Below are 17,098 nucleotides of genomic sequence, written 5' to 3'. Positions count from 1 at the left end.
GGCGCCAGGGCTGCGCACAAAAGGAAAGGCAGGCGGATGATATGATAAATGTGATAGCGACGGGATAAGCACATGCCAGAAGATATGTGATGAAAAAAAAAACTGAGAAAAACAGATAGGCCAGGGCCAAGGCTGCGCTGGGTTCACTGTCAAAGCAGTCGCATTGACCTTGACCGCTGTTCTTCACATCCTTGCTCGCGAAGCAGTTCACTTCTTTTATTATAGCGGATTGACATTGGTTTATGCTGGGTGCGTCGGCTACCTCTTTTGCTGTCGGAATAATCACGAACGGGTTCAGAGATATTTCACGCTATGAGTGTCGCAGTCTGTGACTACCGCGTCCTCCGCTGTAGAGGAGGTGCCCGGCCCGGCCTGATTATGCCAAAAAGGTATCGACAATGGCTGTTCGGTCCCAATACACCGCAACCGCGCACCACGCAGTTCAGGCATTCCAAACAGGCGGAATGTTCACGTCAGGGGCACGACGCCGGAGAACACGCTGAGGCTCCCGAGGATGATCGAGGTCCGGACCACGTAGCGCCATCAGACGACCCTGTGCCATCGACGTCATCTGGAAGTAGAGGCGGAAGCACGGTAGGTATCTGCAGGTATTACGTCGCCCTGGTAGAGGTAATTTTGTGTAAAATTACTAAAGATATGTCATTACAATGATGGAAGTGATGAGCCATTGGCTTGAAATGATGAAATTGGCTTTTATTTTATTCCCCAACGGTTTTGCGTGCCATTTTGCCATCTGTATATTACAGAAACTGGGTGAAATACGTGGGACTGATGCACTTCTACCTCTCGCACACTATTCCAACCGAAAAACTTGGAGAATGTCGCAAAGCAATGTCGTCTTTCTTACAGGAATAGCAAGAGTTGTATGGGAAGGAGAATCTAACTTATAACTAGGGCCTGACTTTTTCGGGTTTTATTTTTGGCCAAATTCGGGGGGTAAATATCGGGTGATATTTTTTATTTGAAAATTCGGGTGTATTCGGGTTAAATCCCGTTACGGCATATTCTGTCGTCAGGAATTCGGGTGTATTAGGGTGATTTTTTTTGTTTAATAAAAATTTGTCTTAACATGGAACTAATGTTCAGCGATGTTATCAAACTTTATTTTAATGCACGCTTATGAGTGTGCCACGTGACCTGGATGTTTTCGGGTAGATTCGGGTTAAACCTGAATTTTACAGATTTTGTTCGGGGGGTAAATATCGGGCGGATACGGGTTTAACCCTAAAAAGTCAGGCCCTACTTATAACGCGCCCCTCCTGACGCATCTGTGTGACTCCGTGCAGATGTGGGGACCGCTGTGGAATTATTCCGCATACCCGTTTGAAAGCCTGAACGGGCAGCTTGTTCGTTTTGTTAATGGAACACGACATGCGCAGTGGCAGGTGGCTGAGAAGTACTCACTGTTGACGAGTGTACACGAGTGCACTGTGACGATCTTGTATCACCTTCTCTTCGTTGTTGCCCATATGCATGGTCTATCACGTGCATTGTGTTCGCTGTGTTGTGCATCAGGATGGAGATGAAAGGTGTGTCTGAGGGGTGTTGGTACATGATTGTGTTAACAGTCCCACTTTGTGTTGATAGCTTGTCCTTCACAAATGATCTGATGTGTTCTGTTCTGTGTATTTATCACGACTGAAATAAACAGCAGCCCCCTCGTAATCTGTTGTTCACTGACTGGTCCCCACTGTTAGATTTCGTCCACTTAGCCCTACATATACGGTATTTTGTTTCCTTCATTTGCTAGTTCAATACAGAGCGGTTCGCAAAGACAGCGATAGGAAAAAAAACCCGATGTTGATTACGGACACCTAACTACTACTACACCGGACTACCCAAATTACGGACAAGCATGTTGGAAGCAGTAATTCCTCCAACAACGTGGAAAGTGACGTACCTGTCAGCGCTCTAACAAATCCCACCTAAAAATAATAGTAATGTAGAGTTCGTGGAGAGCCATATGTATACCGCGTGTCCCAAGATGGTCTCCCCAGACCACGGTACGGATAGATCCATAAACGGAAACCTGAGCCGATGTTTATGGTACTTGAGTCAGAAACAGGTCCTGTTCATGGTTTAGAACCTGTTTCTAACTCAAGTACCGCAAAGACCGCCTGAGGTTTCTCTTTATCGCTGTATTCATACCATGGTCTGGGGAGCTTATCTTGGGACACGCGGTATACAGCTTTCCCTGTACGAACCCAAGCTTATCTCTATTACCCTCTCCTTTTACTTCGATCCCCCTCGTCGTCTACAACTAAGTATAAAATAATGAGACACACGAAGGACATCATCCTACACAGAGTCACAAAGAAAACATGGCACACCCAAGAAAAGGGTGCAACAGAACACCTAATGCCTTCTTTCGTTACACTTATACACACGAAACAGATGCGCTGACACACACACAAAAAAAAGGGCGCGGTGTGTTACACCCTAAAGAAAGGTGTTTCACACACCCAGGATCTTGTCTGGGGGTGTTTGGCACACCCTAGGGGTGTGAGATATGTGACATCTCAAGGTACCCCAAATACACCCTTATTTTTTCAGAGTGAGCCATTTTGTCTGTCGCGTTGGTGGTCGCCGGCCATTACAACCTGTTTGTGATCTTTTTCTTTTTTTTTTTTGAGACGCGAAAGATTTCAGAAACGTTGATGGATGCCCAAGAGCAAGCTCTGCTGCTTCCATACAGGAACAACAACAACAACAATAAATGAAGAAGTGATGATGACATGGGATGTTTTCCCATACAGGAAGTACGCTCATGTTGCATAGGAATTGACTATATTCATGCAACAGCAAAGGGTACGGGGAGACCACACGGTGTCCGCGAAATGGCTATGCACATGGTCTGCAGACGAGTCCGAATTCACACAAGGAAGGAAATCCATCACGTCTACGCAGGAAGTATGCACGTAGTGCGGAGGAAACCTCTGCCAGAAAGAGGCATACGGGAAGACCGGTGTTCGGATTCGCTATGCGCACGGTCTGAAGACAGGCTGAATGCACGGAAAGCAGTAAGTCTGCCGCTAATAGATCTAAATTTTGTAGACAGCCAATAGGAAACTTGCGTGCTTTCGCTACAGTAAGGTATGCTATGCAGAACGGCCAACGCATGAGCTCTGTGGAAAGGCTATAGGTACATACATAAGAAACTTTGCAGCTTGTTGACAGGAAGCTTGTACGTAGTCCGCTCGGAGTGTGACTAATCTTGCTGATGAAAGGAGGGCTAGTAGGACACAGGGTATGCGCAGAATGGCTGCGTACTAAGTATGCAAAAAGGAGAAGTGGATAGAAAGTAAGCAGATTATGCAGAAAGTGCACTAAATGTCTATAGGAAGGTGAAAATTGTTTTTGTAAGGGATCAAAGTTAGTTGCAAATGTTCATCTGATGCAACCGCATTCAAGCACATTCAAGCCACATTTCTTCAATGAAGATGTAGTGAGTGGTCGAGGCTTTGCTGCAAGACAAGTTACAAGCTGCAGCCACAAAAACAGGTGCAAATAAATTGTCTGAAACAGCTCTTCTGAGAGAGTGACTCCGTTGAACGTGCACATACACAACACACCACATGACATGGCATGACATGACCGAAGTTTTCTCCTGGAGACGACAGTGGCAATAGATCTGCCATATTTAATTTCTCTGCGAGCTCGACCCACAAATTAAACGAAAAAGGGTTATTAACAAGGCTGTCCACAAAGTTCGCTGAAACAATTAATACTTCTTGCGGAAGTCCTACCCGAGGTCCTATCCTGCGGCACGTGCAGTATGTCGCCACACAAATGTGGGAGGACTCACCGTACGTGGAAATCTAAATCTCTACTTCCAACATTTTTTTTTTTCGGAAGCGCCTGGTGACTACTCCAACTGCGCTCTCTGGGAGAGCGGAAGGGAGAGTGAAACAGTATGACGAGCAAATGGGATGGCGGGTACTAATTTTAGTAAGTTACGTTCTTTTCTTCTTAAAAAAATGTCATAGCTCCTACACATGTATATTCGACGATATATAACTCCCTAGATTTTGAGCAAGAATTTTATTTTATTACTATTATTATCTTTTTTTTGGGTCGATGCAACTTCAAATTCTATAGATATTAAGAAAATTCCCTTGGGTTCGCAACGCTGTACTGTGGACAGCCGTGTTTTCCATCTCGAAAATCGAGCAATGTCCGAAACACAGCTTTTTGTTCGGCGCACATGTTCTTCGTGCATGTTTTTGTTCGCGATTTCAATCACACTGGCAAAACATTTGCTGTCCTCCGATGTTTTTTGTCTGCTTCTGCAGTGTGCGAGGATGTTCGGCGAACGTGCTCTGGAAACATTGTTCGCCAGCAGTTTTGCTTTCGTGTTTTGCTCGTGCTTTGCTGCTGCTTCGTGTTTTGTTCGTCTAGTGTGAGGCGCCCTTGAGGAACGCTCGCCTCGAAACAAAAACATGGAGGACATGTGCGATTTCATTCATGGATCGCGTCGAGCGATTCAAGCGTTACCATAACGGTTTTATGCCGACAGTGCGAGGAATTCGGGAATGAAAAAAAAAAAAAAACATCTTGAGCGGTACGACGAATATGAATTCAAGGAAAGATACTGCTTATCGAAGTCTTCTGTGCATTATACCAACGTCTTAATATCAGAAGGGGCATGGACAATCGTGGCTTCCCTTGTCCGCCCATCCAGTGATTGTTACAATCTTGCCATTTTAGCGCAAGGCACATACACACATAAATAGACGATGATGAGATGGGTACAATTCATATTCGCAATACCCAACAGTTATTCAACATCTGAATACAATACTGACATGAAGTTTGCAAGACAAACGCGATCAGATACCAAAGTAGCAGACGATAGCCGTCGGAAGCGGAAATGAAGCGCGGTCCCGCGCATACGCTTCTGCTTCGTTCTACGAGGAATCTGGCCGAATCCCCTTCGAGCCTCCCGACGGCCAGCCCTTCGCTGAGCGCGTGCACGTTTACGTTTGAGAAACGCATGCTGCCCTGAGGGGATGTTCGCCCTCAAGGGTCCTTGGGCTACGGGCGCCCTTAGGGCGAAGTTGCGGGTGGTTTGGGAATACGGCCCTCAATCCCCGAACGAGGACACACTGGTTTACATATAACGGATTTGGCAAATCTAATAGTCAAAACGAGTACGTGTAGTAAGCATGCTTTCTGCGTCTCTTGTAACACGTTGAAGCGCAGTTGTCCTTGTGAGCGCCGCGGCTAGCGCATCACGCACGCATTGCGGTGTCTGCTCTTCATCAGAGAGGAAGCGCCGCGCAGACACTTGTCAAACGCTGGGTTTCCAAGCAAACGACGCGGCCGTCTTCTGCTAGCAACTGCTGTACTAGAAGTATATACACCAGGATTGCCGCCAGTTCCACCATCCGTGCAGACAGGTGTAAAATATGCCCAGTGACACCATTCATTTGCCGGGTTTGGAATCACAAACAAACGCTTTTATTTCAACAGGAAATTTAGTTTCCGCCCTGTGACACAGATAAGCTTCGGCACGCCTTTGACATTCGCTCTGTGTAACAGTACATACAACTTGACTTCTTCCGCTAAATGGAACTGCATCATAGTTCCGTGTAACAGTTTCAGTTTAAACATCTTCCAACCCACATATCAAAATCGATTTCCGCTTCAGTTCGTTTTACTCCGTTATGTAACTTTATTCCGCGTGAGTTGTGATACACGTTACTCTCGCATCCGGTGCACCTGTGTATTGCGAACGAACAAACGTCTCGCATCTCCAAAATAATAAATATGGGATATTGAAGAATTGATTTACGCAGTTGGCCCTTGGTTGTCGATGATCGCAGTGTATATGATTCGCGCTTTTGTTTACCTCTGTCTCCTTCAAGCGGAGATATGGGGCGTCACTCGTAAGTACCGTACTCGTAATTATTGGTTGCTAATATACCGGGAGTTTCACGGAACTGACCCAGAATTCGGAAAAGGCAAACTCTATAGAATGGTTAATTTTTTTTTTTTTTTTTGTTAACATCCTCGAGATATAGGTGGAGAATGACCACTGAGCGATTCATTCGCATATGCTGATTAATGAAATAAAAATACTAACTCTTAAATTTGTCCTTGGATGCTCTTGCATGTCGGCCGGCTGCCACCAACTCCAAAGTTGGTCCGAGTTGGTGCAGAAAGCTTGCCCCCGTGTGCACGCTGCCTCACTAAAAGAACTTAGTCCTCACAACACACCCAAGCAATGATTCGGAAGCCATCAGTTGACAAAATGTCAGCAAGTGCCTTTGAGCGAGTGACTTATTTTGTGTCTTTCAGAGGAGATGCCTTGACCACAGCATAGAGGTCATCAGTTCCACTTTAAGAAAACAGGGGCGGAGGCGGGGCAAGTAGTGGGCGCGTTTGACTCTCGTTTCGCCGTCAGCACCATCACCTTGTCTTCTCCTCCCTTTCTATTTGACTCCCTCGGCCGTTCGAAAGTGTGCGCAGAAGGCGCAGCGCATTTTTGCATTTCCTTCACCAGTCGCAGAAGGGAGACAATCAAATCGGTGGTGGTGGTGGTGGTGACGTAAACCGGCTTGCCGTTGTTGGCCTCACGAATGTGGGCTGCGTCACGACTGATATATATAGCCAGGATGAGACGAGGTGATGTGATCACAGACACTGAAGGAATGATGACGGCCGGAAGTTATGATCAAGCCCAGTCACTGCCAGAGTTGATCAGAAGTCAGAGTCAAATCGGTGGTGGTGGTGAAAGGGCTCGCCGTCGTCGGCCTCACAGAGGTGGGCAACGTCACGACTGACGCCCTGGTCGAATGTGCGCAGAGTCCAATCACTTATCTCTGACGCATACCATTACCCAATCATTACCGTTGCAGAAGATAGCTCGAAATTCACCGTGATTGTCGTAACCAGGCGCCCACAGCTCCCTATAGAGCCCATAGTTTGAGATAATTCAGGCAACACTGGACATACGACCAATGAAAATGCGTCGTGGTGCCTAGCAGCCAACCAATCAGCAACCTCTCAGTTTGGCTCGGCTTTCGGCCGGCCCTGGCTGCCATTGACTTCTACTGGTTTTCATACCTTGCGCATACAGCATGTATTCATGTCAACAAACATGGCGGCCGCCGCCTGAAGTAGCTGGGCATGCGCATACGCGTACCCAGAAATGGTCCATTCAGCGCGTAGCGGGTCGTGGACTAATAAAATAACTCCTGCAGCGTTTCTGCACACGTTGGTACATCAGAGAGCCACAGTACAGGTTCAGGCGACAGAAGAGGAGTACTTATTGCCTGCTTTCTGACATTAGGTGCTATGCAGACGTTCTTCACGAAAATGTGTAGCAATTACCCTCGGAAAGGTGTCATCCGTGACACAAGACCTTCAGGGTTTCTAAGCACCTGATGACTTGAGTTTCTTGTAGACCTTCTGCCAAAAGGCAACGATATTTTTTATATGGGGCTTCTATTTGCTTTTACTGTTCGCTTTTCAGTGCCCTCGAAGGAAATGGTGGTGTACCCCACACTACTAGAAGGCCGGGACGCCGATGGAAGAAAGATGCTGAAAATAACGGATGACCTGACCCTTAACTTAGAGAGCAGCAGTGTCTTTTCTGATGAGTTTTTGCTGATTACTACGATGGATGACGGTCAAACAGTGAAGGAAACCGTAAGTTGTTTGACAAATCAACGCAATTTTACGGGACTTATTTCTGCACGTCGCACACGCGCATGCTTTAATGAACTTCTCATACTTGAGAAGTCCGGAGAGTACAGGTGTAGCCAAAGCTGACATTCCAAGTTTTAAAATATGTACATGATACAGCTCAGTCTTGTGCCTACTCGGTATTTTTTTACAGTCGCGGAGCAGCAATCTCGCTGCATTTTAAGTCAGTGGCTGAAAAAGTATTTCCACTACAAATTCGGCTAGCGGCGCGTTCTTCCTTCGCTACTGCGAATTTCGATAAAATGAAACACGTGGAACACAGAGTGGACAAAAGCGAGACACCGACAAAACCGTTTTTAATGCGGCAGCATTATTGCCATAGCTCCTCAGAAATTCCTGTAGTCTGCGCCAAAAACTCAGTTCCGACGGTAGATGGTGCCACGGGAACAGTGGACGCCACCTTAAATAAAGAACTTCAGTAGTCGGATTGCATATAGACGAGTCCCGCGCTGGAAGCTTCTTTATCGCCCTAATAGGATGTGCGCGCGTATGGTGGACGGTTGCTGTGTTGTATGACCTTCAAGCTCATTTATTAATTTATTTACCCTCAAGGTCGTGAGGCTACATATAGAAAGGAGTGGTTTACATTTTATAATATTATATTAGTATGTGCGGCATACAGAAAGATTTAGAGTCCACATACATGAACAGATTGCACAGATACGTAGAGGTAAGACAAGGAAAAAGAAAATGATACATTTGGGTATACGAGAGGAAAGAATGACACCGCAAGTGTACCACATGGAGATTGAAAAATCTATCTGCAGCGAATTGTTCAATTAAATATTATACTCTGCGTTGGTAATTGAGATAATGGCACTGGAGTGGCAATTCCACTCCAGCGATGTACGAGGCAAAAAGAAATCGCTAAATGACCTTGTTGAGCTTAGGGAAGTACCTGCCTTCTGCGGGTGATCAGTACGAAATGAGATGTATGCAGGCTGTTGGATTGATGATTCTCTAAGGTAATTTTGTGATAATACATTTTGTGCAACAAACAACGGCAATTTATCGTGTGGCAAGTGGAAAGCAGAGGCAGGTTGGGGTCATCCGCAAGCACAAACCTCTGCCGAGGCACGCTGTCCCACTCTGGGCCCTGCCCACACACCCTGTCCATGTCGACTTATTTGGGGTGTCCTCGACGAAATCTGCGTAGGCGGTTGCTCACGTTGCTCAGGTCACTTTGGCTGTACTTGACAGCGATACAGGAAGGATTCCAGTTTTCACCGACGCATCAACGAGGCGTTCCGGATCTGCTTGTACCTATGTGATCCCGCAGTTGTCAGCTGAAGGATGTGCGAGACCGACACACTGCACGTCGTCGTCGTCGTCGTCGTCGTCGTAGGCGGCGGCGGCGGCGGAACTGCACGCGATTTGTATGGTGCTTGTCTTCATTGCGTCCTCTTCAAACCCAGCTCACTGGTCCATCTACACAGAATCCAAAGCCGCCCTACAATCATAGATTGAGAAGTTACCAGTCAAAACGAACTCGTTACAAGTTAAGTTACCGTGTGCAAAATGTAACTAAGTTAGTAACGGAGTTCTTCAGCCTGAAATGTTAGTAATAGTTAGAGTTACTTAGTGAGTTACTTAAAAGAAAGAACGAGTTACTTCCAAGTTACTTCGATTTGTTTCGGTTTCAGTCTGTCTACCAATGTCATGATGACGTTTCTTTGGTAAAGGTCTATTCGAACGCTAGCATCTTACTCCGTGTGGGCGCACAATGGGTCAGCTTCATTTCAATGGCAGCGGTTCTTACTTCCTGAATAAAGTACTGTCATTGATTGAATATCACGTTTTATGGCAAAATGCCATGAAGGAACCGGAGAGAAAGCAAGAAAATATGTGGACGTGAGTGAAAAGCGAGTTAAAAGTAACTTGGAACTTAACTTACTTTGGCAAAGTTACCTGAAAAAGGAACGGGTTCCTCTGAAAGTTGCCACGGCGCAAAAGTACCGAGTTAAGTTACAAGTTACCAAAAAAAGGAACTTAGTTACAGTAACGAGTTACTTGTAACGAGTTACCTCGAACTCTGCCTACAATGATGCATGACGTCCTCCTCTGTCGTATCACGGGGACACGACATCCAGTTGCAGTGGGTCCCTGCCATTGCGGTGTTCCCGGAAATGAGGCTGCAGACGCAGCTGCCAGGCGGGCGTGTGGCGTCAGCACACATCTCGTCTACTTCACAAGAGAGGATGCAAAGAGCACGATAAACGCAGTAGTGAAGCGTCTGAGCAGGGAACACTGGGGTCGATGCGTCCTATCTTCCTCACTACTGCACAAAGCGGATCCGGGCCTGCAGTTTTAATGCCCCTAGCGCTCCACCGGGCCGTTACGTCCTTCATTTACCGTCTCCGTCTCAATGTGCCATATACTGGCCGCCTCCTCTTCAAACTTGGGAAACTTGGGAAGGTTTCCTCACCGAACTGTTCTGAGTGCGGAGTATTGGAGGACACAGAGGATGTTATCGAGTCCTGCCCTCGATACCGAGCGCCTCGTCGTTCTCTTCCGGCGGCACTAGCCCGCCTCGTCATTCGCCCTTTCTCCGTTGGGAAGGTTCTCGGCTGCTGGCCTGCCTATCGCCGGGTGACGGCATTGCACGCTCTTGTGGACTTCCTTGCTGCCTCGAACCTGCTTGACTCTCTGTGACAACTTTTGTGACACTTCTTCACGGGGTATCTGACATTATAAACCAGTGAGTGTTTTGTGCCTAACGTCTGCCCCTTTCTTTTCCCCCGTTTTCCTTTATGCTTTCTCCTGCTTGAGCCATTCACCTCTTTCCTGTTTGTTTTTCTCTTTTTTTATGGCTCTATTTTCCACCGACAAATGCGTTTCCATATTTGTCTTTCATTTCCAATTCGGTTATGAGTGCTACTTTAGGTACTGACGGTGCGGCAAAAAAAAAAAAAAAAGAACAAGAAGAAGAAGTTTTTCTTCACACCAATTCCCACAGCGGGTTGTCCTCTCCAGCATTGCATCACAGCTGACTGCAGTTGGTTGTGTTCCTACATTTAACCCATTCCTACAAACCATTACGCGCAATGTAAAATTATCCCCACATTTTCTTCGAAGCTCAGCGATTGCTGTCGCATATTATTCTTCGTTGCATCGACAGAGAGACCGCTGATTTGTTTCCTGCTATTGTAATATGTTTTATTCTTGGTTACATGGCTTACAGGGTACATGAGTTACAAGGTTCATGCCATATGGTTCGTGCCGCAAGCCGCAATGGCTGCGTTGTTGTGTAATGGAGTTTGGGATGGTGAGAGCGTCGGCATTGGTGTCTCAGACGCAGCCCGATTACATTACTTCTCCCTTTTTTAATTCGGGAAACGCAATACGTCCTTCCGCATTCTGGTCCCTCTACGTGGTGCGTGAATGTCTGGCGTAGCCTGGGGTGCTGTCACTCCCGGTGCTTCCCTACACTCCTAGCCCGGTTACTTCTAGTAAATGTACAAAATTTCAATATTATTACCTGCGCACTAGATGGGTACACCGTTACCTCTCCTAGGTTACCTCTCTAAAAGTAACCAGATGCATCGTGTATTTCGAAGTAACACCGTTCCCGGGGCCCCGGGGCTGCGCTTACCTCGGGTCCGTGCATGCATGCAGCAAATTGCAAGGAAAGGCTTAAAGGAAGATTATTTCCCATTCTGCTGTGTAACTTTTGCCTGAACAACAACAACAACAACTTTATTTTCGACCATGGAGAGTGGGGAGTTTCATCGCCACAGGCGATACTCTACCCCATTGCTGGATGGAATGGGGGGAATAAAATAACGAGCCCCTTCACAATAACGATCGAAGTCCGATGGTGTCCAGAAATTTCAGAAGAGCTTTGAGCGCAGAGCGTTGCTGGGCTGGATTGGGCCAGGGACCAAGCAATTTCGATAGGGAGAAAGGGCGAGCGTCCAGCTGACGAAGAGAAAAACTTTTGCATGAAAACCCCGAGTGAAAAGCTAATACTGAATTTTACGTAATTCGTCATACACACTCTAAACGATGTACCCCTTAAAAGCCCCCATTTAAGAGGTACAATTTATGTATCCATATGTGCAAAATGTACCTTTTATTTTGGACGGTACCGGGGATTTTATAAGGTACAGTCCTTACAGGGTATAAGGAAAACGTACAACTGAAGACAGACGTGGATGAAACAAGCACTGTGCGTGTTTCGTCCACATCTGTCTTCGGCTGTTTCGTCCACGTCTGTGTCCTGTTGCGCCTTTTCCCTATAGCAGGCATCACCAACTCGCCCAAGTTTCCGTTGTAACAATCCACGCCGCTATAAGGTACAACAGCTGTATGTTACAGCCGTGAGTAAGTACGCCGCTCCAAAGGTACAGCTCTTACAAGTACGCCGGTATCAGATATTCAGATAACAAGGTACAGCGTATATCAGTGACACTCCTGATCCAGTACGTTGTAGGTAAGGTATCTTACTTCAGGGACGTTAATGTACATTTTGGCACAAAAGCATGGGTGTGCGCGAGAATGATAAGCTCGTGCACATCACTCGATAAAAAGAAATGTGGGAGAGTTTTCAGTGTGAATCTGAAAGTTTTGTGCTACTTGGAGGATGGGACTAGTCGCAATGATTGACCACAACGCGCTACAAAAATATTACTACCTTCGCCCGAAGCATGAAGGGTACGTACTCAGGCAGAACACCTTCTCCCGCGGAGGTCGGAGATAGACCCCAATGTCCATATCCGGAAATGGACGTCCGCGGGACTTACTTGGGGTATTCATGGAGGGATATCCGTAGTCAAGCATCCGCAGGATGTTTCTGTCGCGGCTGTTTCACGGATTGCCCGAATCAGCTCCGGTGGACGCTGTATGGATCATGTATTGCAAGAGAGAGAGAAACGCGGGACGGTGTAGCACGATGTAACGCCGCACAACTTAGACTTTCCATTTACCAACTCAATTTCTCAAACCAAATCAGTAAGAAACACAGGCGTTATCTTCATGGTGACTTTCACGCCAAGCAATTCCACATTCCAAAGTTGTGTCTGTACGAAATCGAATTAGACTTAGGCCTCTCACCATTCATTTCCACTCATAGGCGAACAGGGTTCTCGAATGTGTGGAAAGATTGCGAGAAAATCAATGTACAGTGTCTGTTTGGAAGTGAATGCAAGCTCTTTGGCTGAGTGGTACAAGGCCCTTATCCTTTGTTCTTTTGCTTTTTTGAATCGGTGCGCTCATTTTCCATCATGGGAAATACAAGAAAGGAAGTGGAGTAACAGAAAATAAATAAACTGGCGATGGTGGCTGAGGTAAAAAAATGGCAGAAAGAAAGACGATTATTCGGCTACAAAAAATATACTGACGTCTAAAAAATAAAAAATAACAACATTCGCTGGGAGCTCCTGTTTACGTCCGTATCTCATGGATAAGCCCATGAAATGGATGTTCGTAAGAAGTACCAGTACATCTCGCAGTCACTTGGGTATCCGCCGGAGAAATCTATCATATCGGTATCCGTATCTCCGTGGAAGCATATCCGATGGATATCCATGGGACATCATTTTCTGACAGCATGAAACGTATGCGGTGGAACAATTTGTATCTTATGTGCGGTAGGCTCGGCGTGATATGGCTGTAGCATACCCGTAGGCTGAAGCAACGAAGGCTGTAATTTCCTTTCTGGGCTGAGTCATTGTTGAAGCTGAACTCCAGGCTTCTCGTTGTGTCGAAGGTGAACGAAAAGCTGGCGCGTCACTATACTTAGAGGACTACGTTGCAACAAATCACTATGACCAAGTTCTTGTTTGATTACTTCGTGCGACAGATCGGCAAACTACAGCGTCCCAAATGACAAGAGTCTTCATTGTGCTGTGGGGAGGACGAGAGCCACGCGAATAGATCTGTTTCTGCGGGCCGGGTTGCGCGAACGAACAACAACAAAAACGTTATTTCAACAAACAACTTGACTTATTCAATAATGCAATGCGCGAACGAGTAGCAACATAAGTGCCCCGAAATATGCGGCGCGCGGTAGTTTAGAAGGCGCCGTCGACGCTTTCAAATACATGAGGCCCTATTGCGAGCTGCTGTCGAGCGCCCCCGACAGTGTTGACAGAGGAGTACCAATAGGAAGCGATTACACCCACCGGGGGCGATACGTGCCAGTGTTGGTATGCGTTTGATTTATTAACTGTCGTTAGACCTGGCTTCAGAGTTCAGACGTGGTGGTGGCGGCGGTGAAAGGGCTGCACTCTCCAAGTAAAACGTCTGGGAACGAGACGCCGCTCTCGGAGCCAATTGCGATCAAGAAGAGCATCAGATATGGAATACCGCTTGTTTTCAGAGTAGACGACAACCACGCGTTGACGATGGAGAAGGTCTCGCTCTTCTCGCCCAACACACGAGTAATATGAAATGATGTTGCAGTTCATGATCGAGCACCGCAATTTATTCTGTGCATTTTGTCGCCGACTTACACGCAATTAGACAGGCGAAAGAAGTGGACAGAATGAGTCGCGATATTGAATTCCAGCGACTGAGCTGTCAGGACAGTTGACGTGGAGTTGAAGCGAAGAAATCTTAGAAGCTTAGGCACACGTTTGTTAATGCTGATAATCTATAGACGGATGTCAGTGAAGTGTTGCCTCCACGGTGACGCAGTTTCACGAAAGACGTGTCAACAAACGCGTTGTCGGGCGATCTTAAAGGGACCGAAGAGTGAATATAAACCTATCGAAACTTCATGTTCAGCGAAAAGCTTGAACCTTCAAAAGTTCAAATATCAAAGAACTCCGCTGAAATCGCTGTAGTTTTTCTGTAATCGAATTTTCCATAATTGCATGCCCAGGGACCTAGGAGCAGTCTGTCAACAATTGCATGACCCCGCGCCATCTGTCAAGGACGCATGTAATACGCGCACTTCCGGGCGCTAATCCGACAAAAACGAAAATGGCAGTGGGCATTTGTGACCACTTTCTACGTCAAGAATGTCGAGCCTCTTGAACATGAGTGCGCTGGAATTCTGCATTCGAGAACTGTCGCTCACACAGAACTGTTGTTCGTGCGTTAGCGTGCTGGAAAGTGTGTTCTTCGCAGCAGAAGATTCGTTATCCAAAGATTAATCGGAGTCACATTCGTCCTCAGCAGTAGCTCACCGTGCCGTGAACATGGACTGCTTTGTGAAATTTCCATGTATCAGGGAGAAGCACTTGTGTAAGCCGAAACAAGCGCTGTTTTTTCGTCGTGCAGGTGTTCATGTGTGAAATGCAAACCGACGGACACTCCGGATGGATACTACGGTTTTTGCTGCCGAGAGGTAGAGAATGCGTGTGAGAAGCAGATAGACGATTGCATCAGAACTAACGAATATTTCGAAATACTGTGCCTTGACACCGAAGTACTGCAAGTGTCTTTTACATACATCCGAGAAACCGAAGAGCATGGCAACATAAACGGCAGCGCCGTGTGGTCTTTACGCGCTACTTGAACGGCAAACTGGACGGAAAACCCTTATTTCTGCAGGAAATTCCGTTATACCACCTGTCTTCCATTCACAAGAAGGATATGGGGTGCTCCGAGAAAATACAATAGAAAGTACTCCACTGGATCTCGATCTGAGTCATGCATTCTGAGTAGGACTTCCTGCCCTCTGATGTTTTGACGTACTTGATAGAGTTGTAAAACCTGCAACAAAATAAACAAATAAACAGTTTCGTCTTTCCCTTTTGAATTTAACAAGCTAGTTATATCTTACCATTTGTTCACTTTTGTATTCTCTGTTGGTAAAAAGATTACAGGAAAAATAATGCTGCAGATCAAACAATGACCTGTCATCTTGATGAAGATCAGAACATTTCTTCAGGCATGATGAGACAAAAGAAATGTACAATGAAGGTTGTACAAAAACAGCAAATCTCCGTCGACTAAAACTTTATATACAGGGTGTTTCAAAAAACGTGTCATTCGGACTTTATAAAAAGACGGGGCGACGGAAAAATACGGGGTAAACGGCATTTGTGTGATAACTGAATTTGCCACCTTGTAAAAATATTTTCATTTGATTTTAATTAAAAGAAATTGAATTTCTTTAATTGAACTCCAAAATTTCCCAAGTCAACCTAACGTTTTTTTTTTACAGAATTAGAGAGTCCGTAGCGAACTTAGTCAGATCCCCCAAGAAATCCGCTCGATATTGCAAATGGAACTGCCAAAAAAAGTCGCGAAGTTGAGGCTTCGGAGTTTCGGGTATATCGCACCAAATCAGTCGCAAAGATGCGCGAAGGGCAGGACATGTTCCTGCCCCCATGGAGCTAGAACAGTTTATCGCCGGACCGGCGTCCAGCACAAGACGCGCCGATAACAAGGCGGGTGACATTCCACCATACGTTGATAAGCGGCAAACAAAAATGATTCCGCCTCTTTTTTCCCGCCTTGCTTTTTTTTCGACCTTCTATCTTTCATGTGGGCAGGAGCAAGTCCTCCTCTCCACAAATCTTTGCGTCTGATTTCGTGCGCCGTTGAATACCCGAAACTTTGAAGCCTCAATTTCGGGACTTTTTTGGGCAGTTCCATTTGCAATATCGAGCGGATTTCTTGGTGGATCTGACTAAGTTCGCTACAGGCTCTCTAATTCTATAAAAAAAACGTTAGGTTGACTTGGGAAATTTTGGAGTTCAATTAAAGAAATTCAATTTATTTTAAATAAAATCAAATGAAAATATTTTTGCAAGATGGCAAATTCAGTTGCCACACAAATGCCGTTTACCCCGTATTTTTCCATCGCCCCGTTTTTTTATAAAGTCCGAATGACACGTTTTTTGAAACACCCTGTATATGTGGATGTTACCACATCGTGTAGTTTCCGTCCAAAAGTAGGACTAGGCAAGGTTGTTTGGTAGGTTGTTGGCATGTTGATGTGCTATACCGTTACATCACCGTTACCGTTACATCAATATAGATGAGGGGCAAACACAGTAGACAGCGTGATGGCTGCAAACTCAATTGAAGATTTATTCAACAGAACAAGAAACCGAAAACATGAGTAGAGAAATGCAGTGCCCATGCAGGGAGTATGGTGAACCACATTAACCTCTGAGAAGGTAGGATCGGAAGAGCAATAAAGAGAAATGACAGTTGCGTCCGAGATATAGGGGAACTGTGCAAATTTAGGACCAATATCATGTGGTAACCTTGCATGGCTCACTGCAGCTCTGACACACATTGAACAATTCCAGTAGTGGGGCTTCAAAGACAAAGAACGTTTGCTGTTTCACTGGGTATTCAAGTGTAGAGGATGCATCTCTAGAAAATTAATTAGCGTTCCTTAGTCATAAAGTCATAACTACATCTCAATAGGAAGTATTCTTGTACCCTTCAAACAAGCTAGTAGTTC

General features: G+C 46.0%; 1 protein-coding gene across 2 annotated transcripts in view; it reads left to right on the top strand.

Moving 5' to 3' along the window:
- Positions 1-558: 558 nt before the first annotated feature.
- Positions 559-17,098, top strand: part of LOC135400191 (venom metalloproteinase antarease TserMP_A-like) — a 67,827-nt gene continuing 51,287 nt past the window's right edge. Inside the window, exons 1-2 of one of the 2 annotated variants that reach the window (XM_064631932.1) lie at positions 559-594; positions 7,499-7,674. In XM_064631932.1, coding sequence (XP_064488002.1) covers positions 7,513-7,674 — 162 coding nt within the window. In that variant the 5' untranslated portion in view covers positions 559-594; positions 7,499-7,512. Of the gene's footprint in view, positions 595-5,807; positions 5,910-7,498; positions 7,675-17,098 lie in introns of those variants that run through there. The other variant, XM_064631931.1, reaches the window with a different exon arrangement.

This window comes from Ornithodoros turicata, chromosome 7, assembly GCF_037126465.1.
Source record: "Ornithodoros turicata isolate Travis chromosome 7, ASM3712646v1, whole genome shotgun sequence".
NCBI lineage: Eukaryota > Metazoa > Arthropoda > Arachnida > Ixodida > Argasidae > Ornithodoros > Ornithodoros turicata.
The sequence above is the reverse complement of the archived record's forward strand: the minus strand, read 5'-3'. Positions and strand labels throughout refer to the sequence as shown.